This window comes from Theropithecus gelada, chromosome 13 (genome assembly GCF_003255815.1).
Source record: "Theropithecus gelada isolate Dixy chromosome 13, Tgel_1.0, whole genome shotgun sequence".
NCBI classification, from domain to species: Eukaryota; Metazoa; Chordata; class Mammalia; order Primates; family Cercopithecidae; genus Theropithecus; species Theropithecus gelada.
The window spans coordinates 15828187-15847043 of NC_037681.1; the positions used below are offsets into that span (position 1 = coordinate 15828187).

The 18857-nt window shown below is 47.1% G+C and overlaps 1 protein-coding gene across 2 annotated transcripts in view; it reads left to right on the forward strand.

Annotated features, from left to right (window-relative positions):
• The window catches only part of TBC1D8 (TBC1 domain family member 8), a 128913-nt gene that overhangs the window by 82310 nt on the left and 27746 nt on the right, over positions 1-18857 (forward strand). For both annotated transcript variants that reach the window (XM_025354428.1, XM_025354427.1), the window contains exons 4-8: positions 1202-1430; positions 5200-5440; positions 15816-16023; positions 17546-17740; positions 18490-18666. In XM_025354428.1, coding sequence (XP_025210213.1) covers positions 1202-1430; positions 5200-5440; positions 15816-16023; positions 17546-17740; positions 18490-18666 — 1050 coding nt within the window. The remainder of the gene's footprint in view (positions 1-1201; positions 1431-5199; positions 5441-15815; positions 16024-17545; positions 17741-18489; positions 18667-18857) is intronic.

Consider the following 18857-nt stretch of genomic DNA (forward strand, 5'->3'; position numbering starts at 1 on the left):
TGGAGGTTATTTATGACCTTGGGAACCTTGGCCAATATCCATTTAAGACTGCAGAGTGAGCCACACGGTCAGGCCGGTAGTAGCCTTAAATACCAACATTTTTGAACCTAATGAGGAAGATCTTCATGAGTTTTTCTCAAAAGACTAACTTTTTTTTTTTTTTTGAGGCAAGGTTTCACTCTGTCATCCAGGTTGGAGTGCAATGGCACAATCTCGGCTCACTACAACCTTTGCCTCCAGGGTTCAAGCGATTCTTGTGCCTCAGCCTCCCATGTAGCTGGGATTACAGGTGCGCATCACTACACCTGGCTAATTCTTGTGTTTTTAGTAGAGATGGGATTTCACCATGTTGACCAGTCTCGAACTCCTGGCCTAAAATCATCTGCTCACCTCAGTTCCCCAAAGTGCTGGGATTACAGGTGTGAACCACCGCACCTGCATGCTCATAGGACTAACTTTTATCTCAAAGTTGGGTAGTTCTTTGGGATTGATGCCGAGTTCACGGGCCTGAGGCAGCCCTTTTATCCTCATATGCCTGTAGGGAAAATTTAGAAAGTGATGTTTGCGGCAGGGTGCAGTGGCTCACACCTGTAATCCCAGCACTTTGGGAGGCTGAGGCGGGTGGATCACTTGAGGTTGGGAGTTCGAGACCAGCCTGACCAACATGGAGAGAAGCTCTATCTCTACTAAAAATACAAAATTAGCCGGGCGTGGTGGCACATGTCTGTAATCCCAGCTACTCGGGAGACTGAGGCAGGAGAATCGCTTGAACCCAGGAGGCGGAAGTTGTGGTGAGTTGAGATTGCACCATTGCACCCCAGCCTGGGCAACAAAAGCAAAAATCTCCAAAAAGGGAAAAAAAAAAAAAAAAAAAAAAAATTGATCATTTGTTTGAGAACTGGGCTTAGAAGTCAGATGCTTCACCCAGAGCCTCATGATCGGTAAGTGGCCGAGTGAGAGACTGGTTCTTGGGTTTTCTGACCCCGACTGCCATTCCTCTTTTTTCTGCTGCAGCCGTGTGTCTGGGTGGCTGATGGATGACACGGCTGAGCCAGTCTCCTCGTCAGGTGTGTCTGTCACTGAAGCAGCGCATGCTTCTCGGGGGCCTGTGCGTCTCAGTCCCTCCTGCTTCAGATCCCTTGCAGCCCCTGCCTTCCCATTGCCGGCTCACTGAGCAGGGACTGTCATCTCTGTGTGTCAGGCTCTGATAGCCGAGGAGACCAGCAGCAGGCTCGCCGAGCAGGAGGAAGAACCCGAGAAATTCCGAGAAGCCCTGGTGAAGTTTGAGGCCAGGTTCAACTTCCCCGAGGCAGAGAAGCTGGTCACCTACTACTCCTGCTGCTGTTGGAAGGGCAGGGTGCCCCGCCAGGGCTGGCTGTACCTCAGCATCAACCATCTCTGCTTCTACTCCTTCTTCCTGGGCAAGGAACGTAAGTGAGGCCTGGCAGGCTCTTCCCAGATGAAGTTGGCCCTCGGGACTCAGCGCTGCTCCCAGGAAGGGCCGTTAACAGGAAGAGTTGGACAGATTTAAATAAATGGAGATGACACCGGGTGACACTTGATTACTTATATATGCTACTACTAGCAGGGGATTACATCTGGAGAATTCACTTTTTCTACTGCCTTAAGAAACATTCTGTATAGTTCACTTTACATAGCCACTAAGGGGTTTTTACTTCTGTAAGTTTAGAAAACAGTGTTATCACTGATGGCTTAATATTTCTCAAAGTGTAGAACATATTCCTGCTTTTTTTTTTTTTTTTTTTTTTGAGGCAGAGTCTCACTCTGTCGCCCAGGCTGGAGTGCAGTGGCGCCATCTCGGCTCACTACAAGCTCTGCCTCCCGGGTTCACGCCTTTCTCCTGCCTCAGCCTCCCGAGTAGCTGGGACTACAGGCGCCCACCACCGTGCCTGGCTAATTTTTTGTAATTTTAGTAGAGACGAGGTTTCACTGTGTTTGCCAGGATGGTCTCGATCTCCTGACCTCGTGATCCGCCCACCTCGGCCTCCCAAAGTGCAGGGATTACAGGCGTGAGCCACTGCACCCGGCCATATTCCTGCTTTTTAACAAAGCAGGCCATTAAAAAATTCCTGGCGCTGAAGGTCAGGACTGTCCCTTGGAAGACTGGCTGGATATGCAGTTGCTTCCAGAAGGGGAATTCTTCACTCTCTCCTTGAGATTCGTGCACTGACGGCTCACGTATTTATCCAGTGGCAGGAGCTGTCCTAGGCAGTGGGATTCGCAGGTGAAAAAGCGAAGCCACAAGTGTCAGTTGTATATTGAATGTTTAAAAAGTCATTCCCACGGAAACTTCTTCCAGAACCAGATACTGTTGTAAGTGCTCATGTCGGGTAGTATGGAAGCTGCATACGTGAGTGTGTAATTTTGGTTTCTTTCTTGATTTACATTTCAAGTTGAACCAGTGAGAGGAGCTTCTCTTGGGGGGTCTGCTGTGGCTGGCTTCTGGCATGTGGCATTCCGTTCCCAGCTCGCCAGCCTTGGTTCTGATGCTCTAGGATACACACCCTATCCGCACAGCCCTTCCGCACCCTCGGGGTGTGCCCTGACCTAACCTTAGCCACCCTGTCTTCCTTCTCTTTGAAATGCTTTTCAAAGTCCACCTGGCTTTCTTTCCTTTCTCTGTACTTAGCCTGTTGGAAACTCTTATTCATCCTTCATCCTTCAAAATTCAGTTCGGATTTTGTTACCTCCAGAAAGCCTTCCCTGGTCCCCATATTGTTTGTACTGTATTTGCATTTTTATGCTCAGTCCCAGCAAGTCAGTGGTCGCTTACTCATATGCACGTCTGTTTTCTCTTTGTGAACAAGCTCCTTCAGTGCAGGGTGGGCTCTCCACAAAGGAGATGCTTAGTGAATGAAAGTTGGTGGCATAGGTGGAGCATATATACCTGTGTATAAAAGAGCTTTTATGAAACCTGGTAGAAGTAGCTGGAGAAGTTTATTGTCAAGCCTGATGCAGAAATAATGGCCTTTAAAATTATTAAAGCGCTGAAGGTGGTATGGCAAGATAAACGGAAAGAAATGGTAAAAATAAGAACGTCATTCTCTATTTGAAAAGGAAAATGAATTGTTTTCTGACACTTATTAGTGATTGTCACTAAACCTTTTTGTGTTAGGAGGGTACGATTTGGAAAAAATGGGGCACGGTGGAAAACCCCGCCTCTACTAAAAATACAAAAATTAGCCAGCCATGGTGGTGCATGCAGTCCCAGTTACTTGGGAGGCTGAGGCACAAGAATCGCTTGAACCCCAGAGGCGGAGGTTGCAGTGAGCCGAGATCGCACCAGTGCACGCCAGCCTGGGTGACAAAGCAAGACTCCGCCTCAAACAAACAAACAAACAAAAAGATTTAGGAAAAATAAATGATCCCTCATATGTGGTGACATTTCTGATTTTCAGGTGTTGTGCATGCCTCTCTGATGACAGCAGGCTGCCAGATGTTTAGACTTTCTGTTCTCTTTGCTGACTCTGTATTGCCAGCCCTGGCTACCGCTGTTAGAAACATTTCTGAGACTAGACCAGGTGTTTCTAAAATGTACCGTTTGTACTATGTTACTTTTTAAAAGTTTCATAAAAACTGCTTATACTCTGTCTTCTAAGACTCTCACAACTGTTATTGACAACAGGCTAAACGTTACGTCCATTTCTCTCAACGAGATCATGAATGATCCTCATTTACACACCTCTTTTTCCCATGGCTTACACTGTGAATGCTGTTTTTGAAGGAATTTATGTAGATTCAGAAACTTTTGCATAACTATTGAAGTTTAAATATTCTTGAGAAGGGTAAACGTTGTTAACTTGGTTTTTCAGAATAGTGTTCCTTTGAAACATGCGGCAGCCTTCAGCTTGGGAAGTTTTACTTAAATCTTTAAGAAAACCATTAGAACACGAGTTGGGTTTTGACCAACAGCTGTCAGGTGGTCTGTGCTCTTCTTTCCTGCTCTGGTTTAAAGGTATTTACACCAGCAGTGTATAAGCGTTTCCTTTTCTCCACAACCTCCCCAGCATCTGTTATTTTTTGACTTTTTAATAATAGCCATTCTGGCTGGTATGAGGTAGCATCTCATTATGGTTTTGATTTGCATTTCTCTGATGATAAGTGATGTTGAGCTTTTTTCCCCATATGCTTGTTGGCCGCATGTATGTCTTCTTTTGAAAAGTGTCTGTGTCCTTTGCCCACTTTTTAATGGGGTGGTCTGTTTTTTTCTTGTAAATTCGTTTAAGTTCCTGATAGTTGCTATCTCACAAGGATATTAGACCTTGTGAGATGCATAGTTTGCAAAAAATTTCCCCTATTCTGTAGGTTCTCTGTTTACTCTGTTGATAGTTTCTTTTGCTGTGCAGAAGCTCTTTCATGTAATTAGATCCCATTTGTCAATTTCTGCTTCTGTTGCAATTGCTTTTTGGCGTCTTCATCATATAATCTTTGCCTGTTCCCATGTCCAGAATGGTATTGCTGGTGTAAATTAGCTCAACCATTGTGGAAAGCAGTGTGGTGATTCTTCAAAGAACTAAAAATAGAACTACCATTCAGTCCAGCGTTATTACTAGGTGTATATCCAAAGGAATATAAATCGCTCAACCATAAAGACACATGCATGCATATGTTCATTGCAGCACTATTCACAATAGCAAAGACATGGAACCAACCTAAATGTCCATCATTGGTAGACTAGATAAAGAAATTGTGGTACATATACACGATGGAATACTATGCAGCCATAAAAAAGAATGAGATCACATCCTTTGCAGGAACATGGATGGAGCTGGAGGCCATTATGCTTAGAAAACTATCGCAGGAACAGAAAACCACATACCGCATGTTCCCACTTTTAAGTGGGAGCTAAATGTTGAGAACCCATGGACACGTAGAGGGAAAGAACTGACACAGGCACCTACTTGAGGGTGGAGGGTGAGAGGAGGGAGAAGATGAGAAAAAATAACTAATGGGTACCAGGCTTCACACCTGGGTGATGAAATAATCTGTACAACAAATCCCCATGACATGAGTTTACCTATATTACAAACCTGCACGTGTATCCCTGAACTTAAAAACATTTTTTAAAAGGCATTTACACATTGGCCTAAGGAGAGCTTTGGATAGTTGCTTGCTGACACACTCAAGTTTGGCTCCAATTTCGTGGTATAATATGTGTTTCACCCTTTTCTCTTACAGTTAAACTTGTAGTTCCATGGGTTGATATCCAGAAGTTAGAAAGAACGTCCAATGTCTTTCTGACGGATACCATCCGAATCACCACGCAGAATAAGGAGCGTGACTTCTCCATGTTCCTGAACCTGGATGAGGTGTTTAAGGTCATGGAGCAGCTGGCCGATGTGACGCTGCGAAGGCTGCTGGATAATGAGGTCTTTGACCTCGACCCGGATCTGCAGGAGCCGAGTCAGATCACCAAGAGGTGACAGCGTCCGTTGTAGTGTCTCCCACCTGCACAGGGAACCCACGAGCAGTGCCCGGCCCTTCTGTGCACGTGCTTTTGTTAGCCTTGGTTATGTTAGATTTAAATTTCCCTCGTGGCTTAATCCACATTTTCCTGTGTCGTTCATCTCGACAGAGACATGACGGAAATGATTACTCATTTACGCAGTGGACTTCGAGTTTTCAGATATTATTTCAAAATTGATTTTCATAAAGAATGCTTTTAGAAATGTAGTGTGGGTAGGGCCGGGCGCGGCAGTTCATGCCTGTAGTCCCGGCACTTTGGGAGGCCAAGATGGTAGATCACGAGGTCAGGAGATCAAGACCATCCTGGCTAACACAGTGAAACCCCATCTTTACTAAAAATACAAAAAATTGGCCTGGCGTGGTGGCGGGCGCCTGTAGTCTCGGCTGCTCGGGAGGCTGAGGCAGGAGAATGGCGTGAACCCGGGAGGCGGAGCTTGCAGTGAACCTAGATCGCGCCACTACACTCCAGCCTGGGGGACAGAGCCAGACTCAGTCTGAAAAAAAAAAAATGTAGTATGGGTAGCTGCTTAATAGAAATCTGTGGAGCACTGTGCTTTGCTAGTGAACATTAAGACACTTTGTCTTTTTTCTTTTTCTTTCTTTTTTTATTTTTTTGAGATGGAGTCTCTCTCTTTCACCCAGGCTGGAGTACAATGGTGCTATCTCGGCTCGCTGCAACCTCTGCCTCCCAGGTTCAAATGATTCTCCTGCCTCAGCCTCCTGAGTAGCTGGGATTACAGGTGCCCACCACCATGCCCGACTAATGTTTGTATTTTTAGTAGAGGCAGGGTTTTAAACGTGTTGGCCAGGCTTGTCTCGAACTCCTGACCTCATGATCCGTCTGCCTTGGCCTTCCAAAGTGCCGGGATTACAGGTGTGAGCCACTGTGCCCAGCTGACATTTTGTCTTTTCACAGGAAATTACTTTGTAGAAAACATTTTCAGGGCAGCTGGACCTATTTTTGGTGCCACTTTGTCATCAGAAATACACGTCTCTAATAGTGTCAGTCAGTATGCTACATGGTTTATTTGCCACAAATTGATACTAATCCTAGAGACTTGTGAGGTAGTTGTTTGAAGTGTTTGTTGCTTTAAGGAAGTTCAACTTTAGTATCCAAAGTTTTTATTTTGAATTTTTAAAGAACCACTAGTTATTTTTTATTATCTTGGTGCAAAAGTAATTAAAAGTAGAATGATCTTAGTGTCTAGCAATTCCACTTCTGGGTATGTACACTAAAGAACTGAAAGCAGGGGCTCGGAGCTCTTTGTATGCCCATGTTTGCAGCAGCATTATTCACAATCACCAAAAGGTAGAAGCAGCCTGAGTGTCTAGCAAGAGATGAAGCCATCAGCAAAATGTGAGCTGCACAAGGGAATATTACTCAGCCTTGAAAAGGAAGGAAATCCTGACACACGCTACCACATGGATGAACCTTGAGGACATTAGGTTGAGTGAAATAAGTTGCAAAAAGACCAATACTGATATTAAAACGTGATTTTTCTGAGCTTTAGTCTTTCCATACTTGGCCTGGATGATATGCTGCTAAGTTCCTTCAAAGCTCTAAAGTTAGTGTCCAGTAATAATATAAAGAAAGTGTTTTTTTTTTTAAAAGACTGATTATTCTTTAAATCCATACACTGTCCTCTGTCTTTTCTCAATGTGTGGGGTAGAGAGTGTCCCTTCATTCGTGGCCTGTCATGGCGGCATGCTGAGGGTTTGATGTGTTCTGAAAGAATTCAAAGCCCCTTCCTGCTGTGTCCATTTGTTTTAAACAGATCACGTGTAGTCATGAGTGAGGTAAAATCAAACACAAGTGCTCTTGATTTTTTAGGTTAAGATTCCAAGGAATTTCCCATGGTTTTGTGTCACCTCTGATAATCTGAGATGGAGGGTGAGGGGGTGCTTGTTGCCCCCTGTGAAAGGACACGCTTGGGGCCGTGTCCTTTGGGGTTCGGACTCTGTACCTCTCAGCCCCAGGCCCCGTGATGGTCTCTCTGGCTCCATCTTAGGAGCACCTGTTTTAAAAGCAAGACAGTCCAGTACAGTAGGTGCCATGCCCTCCTGTATTTCTTCAAATGCCTCTGCAGTCGTTGGTATCTGAGTTCTTTTAGTGCAGCTTACAAAGATATCTTAAAAATGGAAAAGTCACAGTTGCAGGAAGCCCCAAAGCAACAAACCTGGGTTGCATGAGTTGCTAGAGGGCTCACAGGAGCGCCATGTAAAGCTCCTCCCCATCTCCCTGTGTGTGCGGGGCGTGTGGGCGTGTGAGTGCAGTCGTGCAGTTGCAGGAGTCGGAGGCCTGCTAGCAGCTCCTCTGGCCAGCCCCACGGCGCTGGGATTTCGGGTGATCCCTCACAAATCTACTGATACCCCAGTACAGCTCCACTTCCCAGTGTGGTGGTTTTGGTTTTGGGTAGAAGGGAGGCAAGAATACATTGAAGGTCTGTAGCACCAAATCCCTTGTGGTACGAGAACCGGTTTTGGAGAAAAGCTATCAGTTGGCAGCCTTCATTTACATTCCAGAATTCAGGGAGATTCTCCAAGACATCCCCCGTCTGTCCTTCTGCCCTGGGAAGTATCAGAAAGAAGAGAGGAGAGGAAAGGCTAAAAAGGGCCTGGTGTTGGCCAGCGCCGAGCTGCCAGGGTTCCTGCAGGTGCGTGGGGTTGGCCCTGTGGTGGGGCTGCAGGCTTCTGGGCCAAACGGTTGACTGCAGGTTCAGCAGCTTTCTCAAAAAGTGAAAGGCATGTACCTTGCCTCCCAACTCCTGGCCAGTTCTCGTTTGTAGCGTTTGTCATGGAGACATGGGCCTGCGGGTATAAACAGGTAATGACTCAGTCTTCTCGAAGCCCTGCCAGGAGAGCCCAGGTTTGGAAGCTGAGGAAAACAGTCTCTTCACGCTTGCTCCCTGGCTCTCTCTGGTTGGTCCTTCCTCCCCTCCCCTCCCCTTCCCTTCCCTTCCCTTCCCTTCCCAGATAATGGCTGCAGAAAGGTGCCCTTGGGGTCATGAGCTGGGTGAGCCTCAGGTTGCCAGTTACTCACGATCGCCATGTGTGGCCACTCCAGCAGGACTTATGGCCCCAGTGCGGAGCTGCTTGTAGCTCCCCTGGGAGCAGGAAGGGTCAGGGTGCATTGTTACCCCCGGTTGACTGGGCTGGTTGGAGTTGCCAGGCGTGGGAGTCACCCGGCTCAGCCCTCACAGGACGCAGGGCAGGCCCTGGGCCAGGGATCCCTACATCATAGCCGCAGAGTCCAAGAGGGCAGAGTGACTGAGGAGCTGCCCACAGAGGGAACAGAGGGAGGGAAGTGGAAAGGAAAAAAGGTGATAGATCCTGAAATCTCAAAACAGAAGAGATACATCCCGAAGTTGGAAATGGTGGGGTGAAAAAAAGTGTATTCAGCTATTTTTTGTCGGGGACGGTGGTTGGAGAGTGATGGGCTTCATTAAATCGAATTACAGTCTGTTTCGACTGGCTGGAGATGCTGGAGGAGAGCTGAATTAAAGCAGTGTAGTAAATGGAAACTCTGTTTCCCACGAGGCGGGCTCTTTCTGCTGGTTTATAAAGACGAATAGCGGCTGCCCAGAGGCAGGTGTCCTCAGCAGGGAACCCTGGTCTCCCGTGGCTTGTCTGGTTCTGAACTTCTTGGTCTGGCTGGATTTGCAGACCCTCTTTGGCCTTCCCCTTTTCCCCCCTCCCCCCACTCTCCCTTTTCCTGCTCTTCTCCCTCAGCTCCCACTAGGACCACTTCTGTAAAATTTATTTGACTTATCATCCCTCTGATTCTAGCTCGAGTCCTCCTCTGCCTCAGAGTCCTCTTGGCCCACTTAGGACATCTCCCAGGGGCTCCTGCAGCCTGACAGCCCCCACCTTACAAGAGAAGGCCCACGTCTCACCCTCTACAACCCCAGTCCCCAAGCTGCTCTGTGGTTGTCAGTGGGCTGGCTTAGGTGCTTCTGTCTAGAACAGGATGGGAGGAAGAGGACGGAGGGAGGAGCCTTTTTCTGAGGGTCAGAGAGCCTTACAGATGCTCTGTGTTGTCAGGGTCCTGGTCTCTTAGGGGCTCAGTGCAGACAGATTTCCAAAGGAATGAGGGGCCGTTCGTACCATCCGCCTGTGCTGGCGCCTTGACAGGTGAGCCTAGTGGCCGTGGGCTGCCGTGTGCCTTAGCAGCCACATGGCAGCTTCATCCACATTTCCTTAGGACTCCTGAGGGGTCACAGAAGAAAGGTATTCTGAGTGAACACACATTTGAGAAATGAAATGTTTTGTATACAGACTTGGGCTTTGAGAAAAAGCACATGGATCTGGCCTCATTTTTAGATTCAAGAAATTCTTGAATCTTGAAAGCTTGATGTTTCCCTGATGTGATTTAATTAATTAATTAATTAGAGGGGGATATGGAGTACAGTGGCGTGATTTCAGCTCACTGTAGCCTCCACATCCCAGGTTCAAGCGATTCTCCTGCCTCAGCCTCCTTTGTAGCTGGGATTATAAGTGCGCACCACCACGCTGGCTAATTTTTGTATTTTTAGTAGAAATGGGGTTTTGCCTTGTTGGCCAGGCTGGTCTCAAACTCCTGGTTTCAAGTGATCCTCTCACCTCGGCCTCCCAAAGTGCTGGGATTACAGGCGGGAGCCACCTCCCGGCCATGGGTCTCTGGGCAGGGGAACGGGGGGACGCATCACGTAGAGCCACTGGAAATCCTTGTGTGCTCCTTTATGAGGCAAACTTACCATAGAGGACCAAGTTTGCCCTCCCTTATCCAAGACAGCAGGAGCCACGGCTCCCGGCTTTCTGTCTGGTGCACACATGGGAAGTCTCTGCATGCTGAGCATGGGAGAGCCAAGCTGCCCCAGCCTGTCACGCAGCCTGAGTTTGGGGAAGTGTTAAGCCTGGAAGTAACGTTAAGCCTGCTGACACACAGTAGGCTCTCACATGCGGGCTGAATGACCAGAGGGTGTGAGAGGTGGCATGTAACTCAGACAGGGTTCTTCCCAAAGCATTCTAGTGGGTGGATGGTGGGGGAAAGAGAGAGAGAGAAAGGGAAACCTATTTTGCTACATCTTTACCAAAAGTAGGAGAGACAAATATAATTCTGGATTTGCAGAGAAATAAAAGAATATACCTTCTTGGGTCCTCTTAGGGATTAAGCTGAATTTTTTAAAGAATGTGTAACTAGTCTCGAAGCTTCTGCATAGTTGTCATGCATTATTGCACATAATTTAGCTTCAACAACAAATCTGATGTTTGTTGTTCCAGAGTCGGGTTGACCCCTATTTATTCCCTGCTTATTTACAGTCTCATCAATGGCATGTGTTAAGATAGGGTGGTTGGGCTGGGCGTGGTGGCTCACGCCTGTAATCCCAGCACTTTGGGAGGCCGAGGCAGGTGGATCACGAGGTCAGGAGTTCAAGACCAGCCTGGCCAACATGGCGAAACCCCATCTCTACTAAAAATACAAACATTAGCTGGGCATGGTGGTGGGCACCTGTAATCCCAGCTACCCGGGAGGCTGAGACAAGAGAATCCCATGAACCCAGGATGCAGAGGTTTCAGTGAGCCGAGATTGCACCACAGCACTCCAGCCTGGGCAACAGAGTACAACTGTGTCTCAAAAACAAAAAGAAAAAAGGTGATTGGTGGCACTTTTTCTGGCTAGTCTTAGCTGTAGCTCTCTCTTAGAGTGATTACTATGGCCTCTGTGTGTAGGCACTGGAGGGTAGATGTAGCTGGGGTAGCGGGGATAGTCTCCATCCTCATAGGGGTGCTTCTGCAGTGACCTACAGGCTTGTGTGGCCACCTTCTGAATGTCAGATCGTCACCATTGTCTGTTCTTTTCTATGGAGGAAAAGTGAAGGCACTTAGGAAGCACTGGAAAGTCTGAGAAGCACGCTGTGACCAGTGGCTTTGTTTTTGTTGGTGTTCAGTAAAAGGAGTTGATATATTTAGCATCAAAACTAACATCTGCTTTGAAACAGACCTAAAGGATAGGATGATCTTGTTCTGAACTTCATAAAGAGCTGATTTCTCATCTTTTCAAAGTCACTATATCTTCATCTCAGTTATGCTGGAAATTTAACTATCTTGTATGTAACACATATTTAACGAATGGTGAAATTGGAAGACAACTTTCTAGTAGGGAGGAAGGAAACTAACTCAGATCTTAGGAAAGTCCCCCCTGCTACTTACTTTTTCGTAACTTGAGGTTTCTGGTCTCTGGCTACCCAAATGTGCAAAAGACAGATGTCTACAGGGAAAGCTAGGACAGCCCTGAAAAGGGAATGGAGACTGTGTGCAGCGTGCCCAGGCTGCTCCGAAGCCACAGAGAGAAGCCGATTGAACTGAGGCAGCAGCAGATGCACTGTGTAGAAAAAAATGGTTTAGTTGCCTCAGATACCGGAACACCTTTCTTCTTCTTCTTCTTCTTCTTTTTTTTTTTTTGAGACAGAGTTTCGTTCTTGTTGCCCAGGCTGGAGTGCAGAGGCGCGATCTTGGCTCACTGCAACCTCCGCCTCCCGGGTTTAAGTGATTCTCCTGCCTCAGCCTCCCGAGTGGCTGGGATTACAGGTGCCCGCCACCACGCCCGGCTAATTTTTGTATTTTTAGTAGAGGCAGGGTTTCACCATGTTGGCCAGGCTGGTCTCAAACTCCTGACCTCGTGATCTGCCCAACTTGGCCTCCCAAAGTGCTGGGATTACAGGTGTGAACCACCATGCTCAGCCTGAAACACCTTATTCTTAATTTGAGGGATTCGGTGCAAAATAAATGTAAATATAAGTCCTCCCACACTTCTGATGGCTCAGTGCAAGCTTCTGTGATTTGAATACTCACCATGTGTTCACTTTGACTTCAACCATGTCCTAAGGGGAAAGAGATGCCCTGCTAGAAAGGAAGGCTGACACGTGAACTCACTGGCAACTAGGACCACGTTTGTGAGATACTTGCAGGGAGTAAGGGTTGATTTTATTTTCATCAAAGCCAACATGGCCAGCATGCTCTGAGGACAAGGGTGGAAGTTTTCCAATTTAAATGCATGGGACATAGTCAGCTTGGGGAACTTGGGGTCATCTTGAGGGGCCTTGCCTTCCATTCTTGCAGTGTGTGAACCGGTAGAGCGTTCATAGTGCCTTTCCTGTGTTCTCCCAGCTCCTCTCTGGAGGCAGCTCAGGCGCCCACCCATGGGAACAGTAGTCCATGTTGTATCGGGCACTTAAGGAACTGCAGCTTTGGCCCCAGGAACTGGACCCATTGTGGTCTATAGAATTTAATTTCTCTGTGTGTCCAGAGGACTTTCTGGGCATGTATGTGTCTTCTCTTTTTGAGGGCTTGATAGTAAATTCCATGGATTGTGCCATCTCTGTATGACAGCTGCTGCTTGTAAATCAGTTGTGTGATGGTGGACATGAGACCTAGAAGGGGCTGCAGAAAAGGCATGTGTCCGGGAGCCCAGCCTGGCCATGGTTGAGGTGAGATCATATCTCCGGGGCCTCACAACCAGATCGTGCCTGAAAAGCTCACTTGAGCTGTGTGTAGCCGATTCCAGAGTTGAGAGTTTACTATCTTGCATTTATGGCATTTATGTAACATTTTAAAAAGTTGTACTTTTCCCTAAAGAAAATAGCTAAAGTTTTTTTTTAAAAGCTAATATGGTAGTCATGTAGAAAATGTCAGCAAAATAAAATTGGAAATTGGAAGTCCCACTACACAAAGACAGTCACTATTAACACTTAAGAGAAAGTCCTTGTACACATCCTGTCTGGAAATTTTAAGGTATTTATGTAAAGTTAAGATCATACTGTAGGTACTATGCCTAATTTTTCTTTTACTATGTTGTGGGCATCATTTTAGATTCACAGGGATCCCTTGAAGCAGAGAATTCAGACATTATTCCCATTTTGTAGCAATCAAAATGAGATACAGAGAGTCTCATTCGGGGTTACAGAGTATATAAGCAAGCCAAGAATTCGTACTCCTGACTTCAAGCGAGTGCTAATTTCATCCTTATATTTATAAGGAACTTTATAAAGTGCGAGAGAAAAATCTTTCCCTCTGTCTGTTGGAATTCCCCCTTCCTAGAATTTTGCAGTATGACGCAAATTGATCAGTATTTTCAAACATTGTGATTTGGCTGCTTTCTTTACTGGTTTTAGAGCCAGAAATCAGGATATGTAGAGTTGCCTGGGGGTTAGGATCCTGCTTTCCTCATCAGCATTCTCTCTTGTCAATACTGATATGATGCATGAGTCACTGCACCCGACCTGGATTCTTAAAATATATTTAAAAAAAAAAAAAAAATAGGCCGGGCGCGGTGGCTCAAGCCTGTAATCCCAGCACTTTGGGAGGCCGAGACGGGCGGATCATGAGGTCAGGAGATCGAGACCATCCTGGCTAATACGGTGAAACCCCATCTCTACTAAAAAATACAAAAAAAAAAAAACAAAAAAAAAAAAAACTAGCCGGGCGAGGTTGTGGGCGCCTGTAGTCCCAGCTACTCGGGAGGCTGAGGCAGGAGAATGGCGTAAACCTGGGAGGCGGAGCTTGCAGTGAGCTGAGATCTGGCCACTGCACTCCAGCCTGGGTGACAGAGCGAGACTCCGTCTCAAAAAAAAAAAAAAAAACAAAACAAAACAAAAAACAAAAAAACCCTCATGTTTATTGATTACTTACTGTGTGTCAGATACGCATCTAAACTTTTTTTCTTTTTTTTTTTTCCAGTCGGGGTCTCACTCTGTCACCCAGGCTAGAGTGCAGTGGTGCGATCTCGGCTCACTGCAACCTCTTATCCCCTGGGCTCAAGTGATGCTTTCATCTCGGCCACTGGGGTAGCTGGGACTACAGGTGTGAACCAACACACCCAGCTAATGTTTGTATTTTTTTGTAGAGACGGGGTTTTGCCATGTTGTCCAGGCTGGTCTCAAACTCCTAAGCTCAAGTGATCCACCTGCCACGGCCTCCCAAAGTGCTGAGATGAGCCACCGTGCCTGGCCGCATTAAATTTTTAAATTATTTTTTTGAGATTTAATTTATATACCATGTAATTGTTATACATCCTTTGAACGTGTACCATTCAGTGGTTTTTACGATATTCACAGAGTTGTGCAACTATCACCACAATCAATTTTAGAACATTTCATCACCCCAAAAAGAAACCATGTACCCGTGAGCAGTCACTTCCCGTTTCTCTCTCTTCCCCCAAGCCCTGAGCAATCACTAATCTATTTTCTGTCTCTAGATATTTTGCTTATTCTGGATATTTCAGTTAAATGGAATCAGGCAGTATGTCGTCTTTTTGTGTCTGGTTTATTTCACTCAGTATGATATGTTTAAGGTTCATCTCTGTTGTGGCACACATGAGTACTTCATTTTTTACAGCTGAACAATACTTGATTGTATGGATACGCTACATTGTGATTATCCATTTATCAGTTAATGGACATTTGGGTTATTTCTACCTTTTGGTTATAAACAATGCTGCTAAGAACATTCGTGTGCAAGGCATACATTTTCAATTCTCTTGGGTATATCTGCCTAGGAGTGGAATTTCTTGGTCAAGTGTTAAGTCTGCTTTTAGCCTTTTGCGGAGCTTCCAGAGTGTTTACCAACATGACTGCACCATGTTAATTCCCATCAGCAGTGCAGTAGGGTTCCAGTTTCCCCACATCCTCCTCACCACTTGTTATCAAACTTTTTGAAACTTGGATTCTTAAGCAATTGTTTTTCTGGTAATTCTCAGTGTTACTCAAACCAGGAAGGAATGCTTATTTGGCCTGTGAGTTTATTAAATTACTTCTGTGCAGAGGCAACACGTCTGCTCTGTGTCCTTGTTCTGAAGGTTGGCCGTGCAGTTAGAATGTGGGATGCCCACGTGCACCAGCACAGGACGTGCATGGTGCCTTTTTGTATTCACTTAAATACAAATTGTGCCAGTGGCTTTAAAAGTATTTTCTTGGCTGGGCGCGGTGGGTCACGCCTGTAATCCCAGCCCTTTGGGAGGCTGAGGTGTGGGCGGATCACCTGAGCTCAGGAGTTTGAGACCAGTCTGAGCAAGATGGCAAACCCCATCTTTACTATAAATACAAAAATTAGCTGGGCATGGTGGCGCGTGCCTGTAATCCCAGCTACTTGGGAGGCTGAGGCAGGACAATCACTTGTACCAGTGAGGTGGAGGTTGTAGTGAGCCGAGATCGTGCCACTGCACTCCATCCTGGGTGACAGAGAGAGACTGTCTCAAAAATAAAATGAAACAAAAAAGAAGTATTTTCTTTGGTAATCTTAGATGTCCATTTACCTTTCCTATTGCTTCTTCTTCTCTCCCTGTCCTTTCGCAGGGATCTGGAAGCCAGAGCACAGAATGAGTTCTTCCGGGCTTTCTTCAGGTTGCCGAGGAAGGAGAAGCTGCACGCGGTTGTGGACTGCTCGCTCTGGACGCCGTTCAGTCGCTGTCACACCGCGGGGCGGATGTTCACCTCTGACAGCTACATCTGCTTTGCCAGCAGAGAAGACGGCTGCTGTAAGATCGTCCTGCCACTCAGAGAGGTAGACCGGCCCTACTGTCTGCTTCCTGAAGCAGCCTTTTGTTGTGTGAACCCAAGGTTGCTCGCTGTGAGATGGAGTGTGGGAGGGAAGTTCAGATGGCACGGCTTTGCCATCTACAGATGGATGACTACAAGGCTGGGCTTCTTGAGGGAGGCATGGCCTGAACTGGACCATTACCCATTCGGCCGTTACTTTTTCTGCTGTTGCTATGGCATCCTGAAATTTGCTAACAAGTGACTGCTGAAAACAGGGGACTCTAACCTCTACATTATTGATAGAGCTGTTACTAAAAAGTGCATGCCTGGCAATTAAAGATTTTTCCAGCAGCTCCTAGGAATGAATCCTCCCCTTTCACTCACCAAAAAAAAAGAAAGGGAAAAAAAAGCAACCTACAAAAAGCATCACGTTTTAAAAATAAATGGTAAATTGACTGGCTTTTATATGCTCCTGGAACTTCAGTTAAAAATTCTAAAATGCTTCCTTTGACAGGGATCAGGTCCCTTCTTCCTATAAAATACTGCAGTTCTCTTTCCGGAAATGGGGGCTCAGATTATGTTCAGACTGAACAGCTCAGTCCTTTGGCTTCAGGGCAGCAACTCTGGTGAGATGGTACCCACAACTCTGTTTACATGTCAGGACCTCCAGATTCTTCTTTCTGATAAAAAACGTTCTGAGCATTATTCTTTGGAAAAACTCAAAACTCTTATTTTTTTCTTTTTTTTAGAGAGGAGGGTCTCACTGTATTGTCCAGGCCGGTCTCGAACTCCTGGGCTCAATCGATCCTCCCACTTGGCCTCTGACAATGCTGGGATTACTCCTTGTGGTCTCCTGCCTCCATGTTATTGTTCTGTAGTAGATGTCTTCATTTTACAAATATTTTTCCTTATTAATCGAGCAAGAAATCTAGAGGCCAATTTACATGCTTCAAAAATTTATTTTGGTAATATGTACCTAACCAGAAATGACATTTTAAGCATTTTAAGTGTATGGCTCAGTGGCATTAAGTACGTTCACATTGTTGTGCAACCATCAGCACCATCCATCTCCAGAACTCTTTAATCACTGACAACGGAAACACTGTCCCCATAAAACAACTCCCCTCTTCCCCTTCCCTCAGCCCCTAGCAACCATCCTTCAACTTCCCATCTCTATGAATTTCACTCCTCCGGGTACCTCATACAAGTGGATTCATACAGGATTTGTGACTGGCCTTGTTCACTTAGCATAATGCCCTCGGGGCTCATCCATACCAGAGCCTCTGTCTGAATCCCCCTCCTCTTCAAGGCTGGGTCATACTCCGTTGTGTGGATAGACCACACTTTGTTATCCAGTCGCCCCTTGATGCAGCCTTGCACAGCCTCCCCTTGTGGCGGTGGTGAGCAGTGCCACTTTCTCACCTTTGCATCATCTCCTTTCTGCAGTCATTGTGCCTTGCCCTGTGTTTCGGGACATCTTCTGCATATGTAATAACATGCCTGCCTTCCTCCCTCCCTGCTGTCCCTGCATGTTGCCTCTCACGCAGGTGGTGAGCATCGAGAAGATGGAGGACACGAGCTTGCTGCCGCACCCCATCATCGTCAGCATCAGAAGCAAGGTGGCCTTCCAGTTCATCGAACTCCGGGACCGAGACAGCCTGGTGGAGGCGTTGCTTGTGAGGTTGAAGCAGGTCCATGCCAACCACCCCGTGCACTACGACACCTCTGTGGATGATGACATGGTATGGGCTCTCCGGACCCTGATGATCCCCTTCTTCATGTCTCAGGCCGTGGTCTCCAAAGGGGAGTACACATGAGGAGACCCATGTGGGGACGAGAAGAATGTGGGGCCCGTGTGTGGTCTGCTGTCATTTCTGATGTGCCAGGCGTCCTGAGAGGGTGTGGGGAATTGCCCCACAGCTTGGAGGGGGTGACGGGGACACCACTCACAGGTGAGAAGGGTTGCTATCCCTGCTCCTGAGGTTCAAGGATGGCCTGATTAGAGGCACATGTAACCTGCTAAAAGAGGAGCTTCGTCAGCCCTGAGGTTGGGTAGCTGCACAGGTGGCCCCGGGGTGGCTGGGGCCTGGTCTCCTTTCTTCATGTATCTTCTTCTTCTCAACCTCTTTTCACCCAAAGTAGTGATGGGGAGAAAAGGAGGTGCAGCCTGTCTCTACCCCAGGGCTCCTTTCTCAGAATGGCCATCCTCCTGTCCATAAGCTGAGGGGAGGCTGGGCTGCTCCTTAGGAACTGCGTATGGACCCAGATACAGACCCGGGCTCTGGGGACAGGGACAGCCTCCCCCAGAGCATGCAGTGGGACTGTGTCTTCCTAGGAGCCCTGTCTGGTCTGGCGTCAGTCTCTCTTCCCCCTGAGTCACTGAAGTCTGCTATGCCCATGCATCCAAAGGCAACACAAAGACTGTCCCCTCGACTAAAGCCATGATTTTCTCCTCTTTTCTCTCTGTCTCTCTATCTCTTTTGCTGTGCAGGCATCACCCGTGTTTCATTCAGCAAGCATGTGCGGTGATCACAGGTTTGGGGATCTTGAAATGGTGTCTTCTCAAAGTAGCGAGGAGAGTGAAAAAGAGAAGAGCCCGCTGCTGCACCCCGATGCCCTGGTCACTGCCTTCCAGCAGTCAGGCAGCCAGAGCCCCGACTCCCAAATGGTGGGTGATGCCTGGTGCCCAAGCTGGACTACAGAGCTGAGCCATGGGCTTGGGGGGTTGCCCAGCTGTTTAAGTCACCATGGAACATGACGCCTGACCTTGGGAAGCTAGCGCTGCTCCTCCCTCTTGTTCTCATGGGTGAAAAGTGAAGAGGGGTCCACTGAGGTGCTCAGAGGACTGAGGGACAGCTC